This window comes from Canis lupus, chromosome 19, assembly GCF_003254725.2.
Source record: "Canis lupus dingo isolate Sandy chromosome 19, ASM325472v2, whole genome shotgun sequence".
NCBI lineage: Eukaryota > Metazoa > Chordata > Mammalia > Carnivora > Canidae > Canis > Canis lupus.
Window position 1 is genome coordinate 29329190 of NC_064261.1, and position 13518 is coordinate 29342707.

At 43.0% G+C, this 13518-nt stretch overlaps 1 protein-coding gene across 1 annotated transcript; it reads right to left on the reverse strand.

Annotated features, from left to right (window-relative positions):
• Positions 1-412: 412 nt before the first annotated feature.
• On the reverse strand, positions 413-9322 carry TSN (translin). The gene is made up of 6 exons (XM_025428796.3): positions 9110-9322; positions 7843-7936; positions 6799-6895; positions 4737-4852; positions 4002-4081; positions 413-2594 (listed from the first exon to the last, which is right to left on the reverse strand). The coding sequence occupies exons 1-6, from the start codon at positions 9173-9175 to the stop codon at positions 2361-2363; spliced, it is 687 nt and encodes a 228-aa protein (XP_025284581.1). The 5' UTR covers positions 9176-9322; the 3' UTR covers positions 413-2360.
• Between the last annotated feature and the right edge of the window lie 4196 nt (positions 9323-13518).

Genomic DNA, 13518 nt, shown 5'->3' on the forward strand with positions numbered 1-13518 from the left:
GCATCATAAACCCAACACATCTAACAGTCCTCTTGCACCCCCTACCTGGACTAACAGCACGTTAACTCAACTTAGTCTTCCAGATCAGAAACCTGACAGTTAAGCTAAACTCCCTCCTCTCCTCTTCTTGCCCTCACCCCCGGTTCATTGAAATCACCACTCCCATTAATTTCACCTCTTAAATGTTACTTTTGTTTGAAGGGGAGGAGCATTTTTGTTTAATGTTTATTACAGTGACTGGTGCCAGGAATACAGTGATGCTCCACCTGAAGAGCACAGTTCAGTCCAGACCAAGAACCAAGAAAGCCACGATTTCTGAGTACATGTTATAAGCTATGCCAAATGGCATCCTGCAGATCCACCTCATCTCTTTAGCCACTTGTTTAAGTAAAGGACTCGAAACACTGCCAAAGAAGCTTTCGTTCTTTATTAAATTCTCTTAAGCGTTACCAATATTATTATTCAAGTTTAAGACAGGGCATATCTTATGAAGTACTTATGGGTTCTCTTCTTATAAATAAATTTATAAAGAAAACATCCACTAATTCATCTCTACTTTCTCTAAGCTGCTCAATTTTCTAAAATTGAAAAGAACAATTCTGGTGTACTAAAACCAGAGCTGAGGCTTTTCAATATGCTCAATTACAATACTTTTAATTTAACTGAGTGGTTGGTGTCTTTTGATCATTTTAACTATTACACAGCAGTATGTGCTCATCACCCCTGTTCTTCAGCCTCAAAACACCTTTAGAATTTATTCTCTACATAGAAGAAACCATTACCAAGCTTACTGCAAATGTTTGATCATAAGTTTAAAAGCCTTTTATGCTCAACCCAGGCAGTGCTGTAACTGCTCATTTTAGATGACTGCCCTACACACTTCCAACACCCAAAACCCCTTTCTTCTTTCTATAAATTCTTCTGCAGAAAGAGTGGTCAAGAAAATTGCTCTAAAACCCAAAAATGCATAGGAATTTATGCTTCATTTCTACTTTTTTCCTCAGGATGGAAAATCTGATCAGTCTTTTAACTTGGCCTAATCATGGCTCTGACAGCAATGCCAAATATTCTAATGCACAAACAGAAAGCCTAAACTGGCATCAGGCATGAGAGGATGATACTTCTAAATACTTCCTATTATTCTGAAAACACTAGCACCGTCCTTTCAGTGAGCTCCAAAACACTGTGGGTTAAGTCACCATTTTAAATCGTTTCAATTCAATAGCGAAAATTACCTGGCAAGTATTCTTAGCACTACCTGAAAACAAGGTGGGGGAGGAGGGTGCCAACAAGGTTTATGTGACTTGCCCAAAACTGTAAATCTAAAACCTGACTGTTGGGATAGCTGCCAACAACCTGAAATTGCTTACTCTAAAAAACATTACCAAATCAGCTGATCTTTTTTTAATCCAAGGTTTTCTCTTTTTTCCCCTCAGACAAAGCACAGCATTTTTCTCTCAGAACATACCAGTCAGGGTATTGCTAATTAACTTGACTGGGTGGCTTTATAGTCTCAGGCCAGACGGTCTAGCTGGCTGCTAGGAAAAAGGTTTCATAGCTTAAAAATATATTATATGAAGTGTTAGTTCACGATGTGTGTGAAAACGATTTCTAAATTGCTGCAAGAGCAGAATGTTAAGGCAACATCAGAAAACAGAGGTGTTGTAAAACACTAAGCCCTACTCCCCACCTGGTAAATAGAGCTAAATGATAAGATGTTACTCAATCCCCTGATACAAAAACGTCCCAAAATAATCTGTTGAACTTGACTTTGCAATTTCATCTTTTATATTTTGATGGCAGTGAGAGAAACCCTGGGGCTTTAACTCCCTTGCAAAAAATTTCAACATCTGATTTACTCACGAGGCTTAAAATAAGGAAGGAAAATATAAAATAAGTTGTCCTTTGCTTGGCAACCATCCTTTTTAATTACCTATTTCTATACTGTATCCAGGCTACACCTGGGAATGGATGGCTAATTTGGATACAGAAAACACCAAGGATCACTTCTGGAAGAAACACAAGACAATAAACTTCTCCATCAGTACATCAACAGCATCAGGGTAAGCAAGAAAAGGACTTTACCGAGAGCTTGACATTTACACTTTTTGACAGAACTGAAATACACTGAATTACAGAGCAAATTCACTGAACAACAAAGAAAAATCTGTCCTTGTAAAGGCTATTTTTTTTTTTACCCCCAAAAAAGTGGTTCAATTTTGATACTTACACCACACACTGGTTAAGAAAATAAAGCGCGGTGTTTAGCAACGGGGCAATCCTAACTACCATGAGGTGCACAGGGCTCACCCTCACCGGCAACCACTAAGGTCAGCAGGGCCAGGCACAAGGAGAGCCGCCTATTTCTCTGCACAAGCCGCCGCGGTCTCCTTATTGAAGCCCCGGATGGAGAGATCATAGACCACCTCCTCCACTTTCTTCACGTCGTACTTCAAGCCATCATAGCGCTTCCTCAGGGAGTCGTTTTTCAGGTTGAGAAGGCGGAAGCCAGAATCGAGCTCATTGATGAAGGTGGAGATGTGGAGGGGCCGAGAGTAGTCTCCAGCAGTCACACTGTTAACAGACAGCCTCGACTACACGAGGGAAGGCAGAAAGGGATATGTTACAACAGGGCTCTTTAGCATGTCTTCCTCCCAATCACAACTAAAACACCCTCAAAGCCATGCAACTTTTCTACACCATCTTCCTTAATTATGTTCTGACAATTGTTTGGTATTACAAAATTATTTCATAACTCAAGAAACCATCCCCTTACTTTTGGAGTTTTCTCTGGGTACAAGTTTTCATCGATAGGAACAAAGGCTCCAATGGACACCTTTATAACAGCCTTTTTTTGTTCTTTAAAATTATTTTTGGGGGATCCCTGGGTGGCTGAGCAGTTCAGCGCCTGCCTTTGGTCCAGGGCGCAATCCTGGAGTCCCGGGATCAAGTACCGCATCGGGCTCCCGGCATGGAGCCTGCTTCTCCCTCCTCCTGTCTCTGCCTCTCTCTCTATGTCTATCATAAATAAATAAATAAAATTTTTTTAAGAAGTGAATAAATAAATAAATAAATTTCATAGGAGAATCTCTCCAAAGAGACATTAAGAGAATATAGGCAAAAATAATATGTGGCTATAAAATTAAATAGTTCTCCAAAACAATGTATGTATTTACACATTACTAGGAATATATACATTCTGCCAAAACTTTGAAAGGAAGAAGTATTACCATGTTTTAAAATTCACAAATCAGGGGTGCCTGGGTGGCTCAGTCAGTTAAGCATCTGCCTTCAGCTTAGTCATAATCTGAGCCCAGCTGTAAGCTCCCTGCTCAGCAGGGAGTCTACTTCTCCCTCTTACTTTGCCCCTCTCCCCGCCACTTGTGCTCTCCCTCGCTGTCTCTCTCAAATGAATAGAATATTTAAAAATAATAATATAAATAGGACAGCCTGGGTTGCTCAGTGGTTTAGCACCACCTTCGGCCCAGGACCTGATCCTAGAGACCCGGGATCGAGTCCCACGTCGGGCTCCCTGCATGGAGCCTGCTTCTCCCTCTGCCTGTGTCTCTGCCTCTCTCTCTCTCTGTCTCTCTCATGAATCAATAAATAAAATCTTTTAAAAAAATAGTAATAATAATATAAATAAATAGAAATTCACACATTAGTTAAATATGCACAGCTAGCTCATTGTTTGAATTGGCCTTTCTCAGATGACTAGCAAAACGTAACACACACAAGGTACAATGACAAATTGGTGGTTGATAGCTTAGAAAATATTTCCTGCATTTTTGTACCTATTTTAAAAACTGACAGCGAAGTGGGAAGATCAAAAAAGCAAATGGTAGGGGCACCTGGCTGGCTCAGTCAGTGGAGCATATGACTCTTGGCCTTGGAGTTGTGAGTTCAAGACCCACATCAGGCATGGAGCCTACTTAAAAAGAAAATTTAAAAAAAACTAAAAAAATTTAAAAAAGCAAATGGCAAATCACTAAGCTTCTTACCAATTCACTGGCAAGAATTAGAACTCCTGAGAGATAATCTTCTACATCCAGATGAAATCCTTTCTCCCGATCTGGCTCAACTAAAAAATATACCAAAGTAAAAATAAGGTCATCATGTGAACAGAAACAGGTCCTACAAATATAAAATACTACATACATAATTTCTCCCAAGAAAAGAAGAAAAATAATCTTTTACAATTGTCTTTTGAATGTTCATACTTCTGGCAACTAGGCCGCATTGTGGATTTCTGAGCTCTTTAGACAGCAATTTTTCCTTTCATTCTTCTCTTCAAAGAATAATACCAACAAGAATATTATCTAGCTGTATCAGAGAACATCTTTGTTTTTGGACAAAACATGCGGCAGCATTTAAAGGAGGAGCCATAATATTACAAGTGGCTTTCAAATGGTTCACACATAAAGTGAGAAGACTGAAAAACACAGCAAAATGTTAAGTAGAAAATCTAAGTGTTGTGTAAACAGGTATTCACTGTACTACTCTTTCAATTTTCCATAGGCTAGGATTTTTTTAAAACTAAATTTCACAAACTTAAAGAAACACTCGTGTACAAAAAGCCACTCCATGTGTTTACTTTTTATGTTTCCAAGTCATTAGTTTTCCATTTAGTTCTCATTTGTTTTAACAGAAAGTTCAAGCAAACAATAGTTCCCCCTCAACCAAATATTAAGCTACCATGCCTGATTCTGCAGATCCATGCTAATGAAGACACTTACTGCCAAGAATTTCTGTAACCGCTTCTCGAGTCACTAGTGTTTCTGATTCCAAGTACACAACAAATGCTGCCAAGAAGACCAAACGCTGCAACACAAACCTCCAGTGCTCATGAAATCTGCATGGATATAATAAGCTCGTTTAGGTTGAGGGATCAGGGGGCCTTAAAAAAGATAAGTTTAGTACAGTAGCAAACATTTTAGAAATAAGAAGCTTTTTCAAATCAAATCTATGTAAAACACCAACGTGTAAATCATGTAAGAACAATATAACACTTAAATATATCAGATGGATTCAGTATGAGTTTTACAAGCTCAAGTTTTACAAGTTTTACAAGCTATGAGTTTTGTAACAACTACTTATGAGAAGTTCGATAAATGAGAGCCATGACCCAACTTTAATGAATATAAAAATATTTACAATGTAAGTTTATAGATGACAAGAACGACTGTATTTTAGAAGTTTAATCACTAAGAACAATGATACTGCTCTGAGAAAAATTAAAATTGGCAAGTACAGTTTGATCAGAACAGCAACTGTGTATCAGCCTCAACACCTAACTTACTCTCACATTTTGACTTGAGTGTAGCGTATCAAGAAAATCCTAATTCACACATGTAATAAAAAACTACCATTTACGATCACTAAGCTGATAGACTTAAACTTTCAGGATACTGCAATTAAACTGAGCTAGAAGCCGCAAAAAAGGAATCGGAAATTTTACACCCCCAAATGCTCTCATTATGCTATGCCTCCTGAATTTCAAATATGGCAAATTCAAAAAACTTTTGCAATGCAATTTGAGTCAAACAAAACCTTCTAAGGGCCAAATCACCCAGAGGTCAGCCTCAGAATGACCTCCAAACTACATGATCTCTCAAGATCCTGTCAATTCTATTGTTCAGTGTCTCTATACATTCATTATTACCTTACAGCAGGGGTCAGCAAACTTTTTCTGTGAAGGGTCAGATAGTAATATTTCAGGCTTACTGAACCACATTCAGTCTCTGTCACATATTCTTATTGGGGTGTTTTTGGCTTTCTTTATTTAACAACCCTTTAAAATATAAGCAGTTCTTATCTTCCAAAGGCGGTGGGCCACAGGTAGTTTGCCAACCCCTGCCTTAAATTACCTTGTAAAGTTATATTATCCACTTTCTACATATGTGTCCTATTTTTTGCCCACACATGTCTTAACAGAACGTCTTTTTCAGTAGGAAAACAAACACAAGTAAAGACTCTAGTTTCTTATTCACCGTATTACGTCAATACCCAAATGCAGCTTTTTCCAGTTTAACGTCTATGAAATTAGGATGTATTTTACAATCTATAAACTTCATAATTACGATTGGCAACAAATTTTCTTCCCTAGTGGTACATAAAATGGTAACTCTTAAAATTAATGGTGCTACAGATTCAACAAGACACAGCATAAAATATTAACTAAATATGCTACTTGGCAGTAAAATTCAAACTCTGAGGTAATATTCAATTCATTTATATAGTGCTACCGAATCCCATAATTTAACAGCATAAATATGGTTCATCCAATTTCACAAGTAATTTAAACACACTAAAGAGATATTCTTTAGTTGATTGTCATACAATGACTATTTTCGTTTTCATTCCTTTTTCATGGTAAAAATTCTACATGTTCCTTAGGAAAATTCTCAAAGGAAGGAAAAAAATAAAATCCACCAATTTTGTCGCTATTAAAATACCATCACTATTAATAGTCTGATTCTTTTTGGTTTTTCTACATAGATGAATTTTTACCTAGTTCTAAGCAATCATTCAGCACATACAAAGGTCTGCATTTTTATTTAAAATGTTACAACATGGGATCCCTGGGTGGCTCAGTGGTTTGGTGCCTGCCTTCAGCCCAGGGCATGATCCTGGAGTCCCGGAATCAAGTCCCACATCAGGCTCCCTGCATGGAGCCTGCTTCTCCCTCTGCCTGTGTGTGTGTGTGTGTGTGTGTGTGTGTGTGTGTGTCTCATGAGTAAATAAATAAAATCTTTAAAAAAAAAAAAGTCACGAAATAATGCTATTTTTCTTACAAACCTGTAATACTGTTCAGCAGGGAACTTGGTCTTCAAAGATGTTAGATGTGTTTTTACTGTACCAAAATGTTCTCGAGCCTTCAAACACCTCTTTGGAACTGAGCACAAAAAGATAATCAAACATAGTAATGAAAGAGTTATCAAATTTCAAATACAGTTCTTCCTTAATAACCTATGCAGTCTACTGGAAATAAATCAACTTAAAAAAAAAAAAAAATCTCATGACCAAATGCAGGGTATGCATCTCTACTTTTCAGCTGGCTCCCAATATTTCATCTCTAGTTTCCCGACTGATTTACTAACACTGAAATCTAGACAAAAATTTGCTGAAACGGAATACTTCAGCAGACCAGTCAGTAATCTATCCTAAATGTCATCCTTAAAGGGCCATGTACCTGCTGCTATTCCTGGTCAGTTCTTAAAGGATGCCTAAAATTGGACAGCTTTGAGCTCCCCATATTTTTTCAAAAAGTTGTATCCAGTATTCTCCATCTGACTGACCAACTGCATACCACTGAGAAAAATGACTTGCCTCTCACACTTGTAAGTTACATAATAACTTTCACTGAAGATATATTTTAGCTCTTTCAGTTGTGCTGACTACATCTTACAATGAAGGCTCCGTGTTTGAACTTGTATCTGATCTCCATTCACGTGGCTAACTATAAACACATCGCACTGGCCATTTCTTATCTGCAAATGCATATTAAACCATATTCAATGAATGAAAGATTGGGCTTAAAAGCAAGAGAGCCAAATAAAAGATACACAAGAGAGCTACAAAACTACTACAATTACCACATTATAATCACATTGTCATGTCGCCACGTTAAAGTGGAAGATCAACCATAACACACAGAAATCTATAAACCTATAAAAACCTAACTCACCTGCTTCTCCCATTTTTATTCACCGTATAACATGAGGGACATTTTTCTTAATAAAATGACACAGACTTGAAATGTCTTCTGAACGGAAATTAACTATTTAAATGAGAGACCGGTAAATTGGATTTTAAAAACCCTCCAGAATCAAAAGAACTTACTGTCCTGAAAACCAGCACCCTGATGGACCCCTTGCAGTAGAGTTAAGATCTCTCGAGCTGTTTGTTCTAAACTCTGTACAACTTTTCGGATTTCCTAGAGAAATTAAAAATCAAAGTAACAGATAAACTCCACATAATGATTATCACAACCTCAAACCAAATATACTAGGCAGCACAGGTTAAATATCCATGGCATCTTCACCCACATTCAGAACTCTGACAATCTTTACAAGGACTGAACTGGTGCAGGTAACATCCAGGTTTGAATCCTGACTCTGCCACTTCCTTCCTCTGTGAGACCTTCAGGAGGTTATTAAAGCCTGAGATTTCTCACGTAACCTCAAAGGATCACCGCCACCCACCCCAAACATCCCACTGGGACGCTATTCAAAGAGAGAAAGCGCCTGAAGGTGATTTGTAAAAAGAAGAGTGCACGGCCATACAAACACCGGGTATTTTTCAATCATTTTGCAAACAGTCACTGAGCAGACACACGTGCAAACGTAAATACGGGGCACCCAACCCGACAGCCCTTTCCTTCTCGCAGTTGAGAGCCTCACTGGGGAGACGCGTTTAAAAACATACGGACGGGGGGGGGGGGCGGGGCGGGATTTAAGGTGAGTGCGCTGCTAGGAAACACGACAGGGAAAGGATCGTTCGGACTGGGACATCAAAGACAGGAAGAGGAAGTAACCAGGAAAAGAAAGCGAAGGTGCGAATTCCAGGAAAGCAGACCGTACGTGCAAAAGTCCCGACACAAGAAACTACCTGCGGAACTGGAGGAACGAAAGCAAAGTAAATTGAACACGATACACAACGGAAGATGGCGAGAGCGAGATGGGGCGCGGGGTTGGGGGGACGCCTGTGGGCCAAGGGGCCCGGACCACTAGTCGAAGTGGGAAAAGAAGCCACAGGAGAGCCTTAAGGAGAAAAGGCCACGTGTGCTTTGAAGCCACAACAACAAACACGTGAAACGCGCGCGTGCTGTCGTGCGCCCCCAGCACCGACGGAACCTTCCACAGACAAGCGCCGAAGACGGAGACTGACGCTCAAACGAGGTTGCCGATGGGTCGGAGCCGAGCCCGGAGCGCAGGGAATCAAGACGAGGCGGCGGGAGGGCGCGTGGAGGAGGAACGTGCCCTGAGCCGAACCAGGGGAGCGACCCACCCCCGAGGCTTCCCCCCGCCCGAGGCAGGGCGACGAGGAGGGCCGAGCGAGGCGGCCCAGCAAGCGGGGAGAGGAGGGGAGGGGAGGAGAGGGGGCTCGCCTCTCGGATGTCCTGCTCCGCAGCCAAAAAGCCCTGCAGCTCCACGAAGATCTCGCTCACAGACATGGCGCCGGCTGCACAACGATCAGCCAGTGCGGCGAGCGCGGCCGCCCAAGCGCGCTCCAGAGACCGCCAGCGCCGTCAGTCGCAACACCCGCCGCCGCCGCCGCGTCCCCCGGGCCCTGCGCTACGGACGTCGCTGGGGTCCTCTGAGGTCCGCGGCGCGCAGGACGCCGGGCCGTCCGCCGAGCTGCCTGATGTGCCGCCCCCACCCCCGGCCCGGAAGCCGCGGCGCGCGCCCAGGGGGAGGGGCGGAAGGGAGTGGGCGGGGCTTCCGCGAGGCCTTTGCGGACAGGCATCGCCGCAGACAGCCCGCGCCGTGGGGAGCCCGCAGGGGCGGGGCCGGTTGGCGGCGGGGCGGGGGAGCGCGGCTCCGGCTTCCGTGTTTGTTCGGAGCCGAGGCGGCGGGGAGGGAGCGCGTGCACAGCCAGGTGCGGGAAGACGGGCGGAGATTGCCGTTTCCGTGCGGAAACCGGGAAAACAGCGCGTTCGTGTTTGCAAAAAGCACACGGGAAGCAAGGGTGCCTGGGACCGTGGGGTGGGGGATGGGTCGCGGGCGAAAATGTCCCGCGTGTTGTGTGTGTCTGACTCGTGTGAGTTGCGTGAATTCTCTAACTGTTGGGCGGGAAGCTTCCCTTCCTCGCAACCAGCACCTCCTATTCCAGTTGCCCCGGAGGATTTCTTGTCCTTGCAGAGTTTTCCATCATCTACCCGCAAACAGGAATGTCTGCGTGCGTCGTGTCCACCTGGAAACAGACCCCACGAGAGGCAAGTCCGGCTGAGCGCGAACTGCAAGTCGGTGAGCGCAGGCTCAGCAATTAACCAGGGAAGGTTATTTACTGCGCAGTGAAAGAAAGGGGGTCGGGGGCCGCGGGCCCACAGGACTTCGGTAAAAGGCAGAGTTGTTGGTGTTGTACCGACGGGCCGCAGGCCGGGCCTCGTGGGCGCACGCTGGTCGCCGTGGCCGTCCCGCCCCCCGAGGCCCACGACCGGGAGCCCTAGCCCTGCTCCTGGAATCGAATCGGCTTGATTTTACAAGCAGTTGCTTGTGGAACAATTGCTTCTGGACCAGTCTTTTTCATTTTCTTTTTTATTTTATTTTTTTAATATTCATGTATTTGAGAGAGAGTGAGGTTGAGGGCCGCCTTCCGCCCTGGGTGTGATCCCGGAGACCCCGAGTCCCTGCACGGAGCCCGCTTCCCCGCCCTCCGTCTGTGTCTCTGCCTCTCTCTGTGTCGCTCATAAATAAATAAGATCTTAGAGAGCGAGCGCGAGCCCAGGAGTGAGCACGGGGGCGGGGGCAGAGGGAGAGGGAGAGGGCGAGGAACCCTCAAGCCAACTCTGAGATCCCAGGACCTGGAGACCGTGACCTCAGCGGAACTCAAGAGCCAGTGGCTGAACCGGTCACCCAGGAGCCCCCCTGGACTGGTCCTCTCTTTCCAGTTCAAGAGTTCACTAGCCATTGGTTGAAGGAAGGAAAATGGAGCTTTTCTGGAAACGGAGTCTCTCGTGTCTAGAAATTGTATACAATTCCACGGTAGGATGCACTCTCCAAAAGAACCAAAATGATTACTTATTTCAACTAGATAAAAGTTGTTTGCTTTGGGTGGGAGGTTATTCTAAAACTTTACGGGAAGGACACTGTATCTTCATTATACTTCTGCAAAGTGGATATTAGCGTTACCTTATAAAGAGTCTGCCAGGGATCCCTGGGTGGCTCAGCGGTTTAGCACCTGCCTTTGGCCCAGGGCGCGATCCTGGGACCCCGGAATCGAGTCCCACGCCGGGCTCCCGGTGCATGGAGCCTGTCTCTCCCTCTGCCTGTGTCTTTGCCTCTCTCTCTCCCTATGTCTATCATAAATAAATAAAATATTTTAAAAAATAAATAGAGTCTGCCAAATCACTTTTTTCTAAAAATTGAAGTGGTTTTAAGCATCCTCTAAAAGTGTCTTTTACCATCTTTCATGCTAGAATTAGTAACACTTGTCTCTAAAAGTTCAGAGAATTATAAATGTGTGCAAACGACTACTTTCTGTCTCTTACAATTTTGAATCTTCTAGGTGCATCATAGAAGGGGAATCGTATGATATTTGTTTTTTTATAACTGGCTTAAGGCACTTCCAATAAGGACTTCAAAGTTCATCTATGTTGTACCGTGTGTCAAATCTTATTCCTTTTTAAGGATGAATAATACTGTTTTATGTAAATAAACACATTTTGTTTATCCATTTGTGCCTCAATGGAAATTTGAGTTGTTTCCTCCTTCTTGGCTATTGCATATGATGCTGCTATGAACATAGCTGTGCAAATATCTCTTCAAGTTCCTGCTTTCAGTGCTTTTAGGAATATAATGTGAACCTTAAAACTAAAACTGCCAGGGGAAAAAAAAAAAAAAAACTGCCAGGGAATCCCTGGGTAGCTCAGCAGTTTAGCTCCTGCCTTTGGCCCAGGGCGTGATCCTGGCGTGCCAGGATCGAGTTCCGCGTCGGGCTCCTGGCATGAAGGCTGCTTCTCCCTCTGCCTGTGTCTCTGCCTCTCTGTGTGTGTGTGTGTCTCTCATGAATAAATAAATGAAATCTTAAAAGAAAAAAAAGAAAACTAAAACTGCCAGTTGTTTTACCAGCAAAAGATGGATTTGTTCGGGAATAGCAGAGAATTGCAATCCAAGATGAACAACCTGTGGCAAAACTATAGACAAGTCTACAGAACAAACGAAAGGAATGTTCTTGTAGAGGAAAGTAAGAAGTTGGGAGGGAAAGAAAGTCTTTCTTCCTCCTACTAGGTTCCTAAAGTAGCATCCACATGGTCAGGTTCTTCCTGTTAGACCATAGACCACAGTGGTAGGTCTTCCAAGTTCTCCCTGCTAAACTTCCCAACCCCATTTTCATGAGCTTTCCCTTTATGAGTTTTCACAATAACCAGAACTGGGGTAATTTCTAAGATTATTTATTTATTTATTTATTTATTTATTTATTTATTTATTTATTTATTTATTTATTTATTTTTATGAGAGAGCATGCAAGTGTGAGTGAGGTGAGGGGCTAAGGAGAAAGGAATAGGAGAGAATCCCCCAGCAGACTGTGCTGAGTACGGAGCCCAAGTCCAGACTGAGTCTCGCCACCCACAAGATCATGACCTGAGCCAAAACCAAGAATTAAGCACTTAACTGACTGAGCCACCCAGGTACCCCTGTAAGCTCTTTTTTTTTTTTTTTTAAAGATTTTTTATTTATTTATTCATGAGAGAGAAAGAGAGGCAGGCTCCATGCAGGGAGCCCGATGTGGGACTCAATCCTGGGTCTCCAGGATCGCGCCCTGGGCCAAAGTCAGGTGCCAAACCTCTGAGCCACCCAGGGATCCCCTAAGATTTTTTTAATTGAACTGTAGTTGGCTTATAGTATTAGCTTCAGGTGTTTGTACATAATAGTGAGTCAGCATTTATATACATTATAATACAATTGCCACAATAAGTCTAATTATCATCAGCCAGGCAGCCCGGGTGGCTCAGCGGTTTAGCGCCGCCTGCAGCCCAGGGCCTGATCCTGGGGTTCCGGGATCGAGTCCCATAGCAGGCTCCCTGCATGGAGCCTGCTTCTCCCTCTGCCTGTGTCTGTGCCTCTCTCTCTCTGTCTCTCGTGAATAAATAAATAAAATCTTTTAAAAAATAATAATTATCATCAGCCACCATACGTAGTTATTGCAATATTGTTGACTATGTCCCCTATGATGTACTTCACATCCCCATAACTTATTTTATTATAACTGTTAAGTTTGTACCTCTTAATCCCCTTCCCATATTTCACCCATCCACCGGCAGCTCAAATTGAAACATTGTAAAATCTAAGATAGCTCTCCAGATAGCGCTTTATATATTTACGTTACAGAAATGTACTTTCTAATTTTTTTTAATTTTTATTTATTTATGATAGTCACAGAGAGAGAGGGAGAGAGAGGCAGAGACACAAGCAGAGGGAGAAGCAGGCTCCATGCACCGGGAGCCCGACGTGGGATTCGATCCCGGGTCTCCAGGATCGCGCCCTGGGCCAAAGGCAGGCGCCAAACAGCTGCGCCACCCAGGGATCCCCAGAAATGTTCTTTCTATTAGAAAATTGTTTCCATCTTCTTTATTTCTACATAGTAAAAGCAGAGTATGCTCCTAAGGGGGGCTGAATTACCCATCACCCAACTGAGAACTTTTCCCTGGTGCCAGTCATTCAACAGACATGACATGACAGACATGTCAACAGACAACAGACATTCAACACCCATTCACTGGGTGAATGAATCAATTCTACCCAATTTCCCTGCAGGATAGTTCTAACAATCAAACTCTGTTTTAATGTATAAGTG

Bases quoted from the DNA above. Each gene is read 5' to 3' on its own strand.
- TSN (XM_025428796.3), bottom strand. From the start codon at position 9,175: ATGTCTGTGAGCGAGATCTTCGTGGAGCTGCAGGGCTTTTTGGCTGCG. The intron at 7,937-9,109 runs GCGAGCCCCCTC...TAATTTCTCTAG, and splicing joins CGGAGCAGGACATCCGAGAG to GAAATCCGAAAAGTTGTACA. The intron at 6,896-7,842 runs GTAAGTTCTTTT...TTTTGTGCTCAG, and splicing joins GGGTGCTGGTTTTCAGGACA to TTCCAAAGAGGTGTTTGAAG.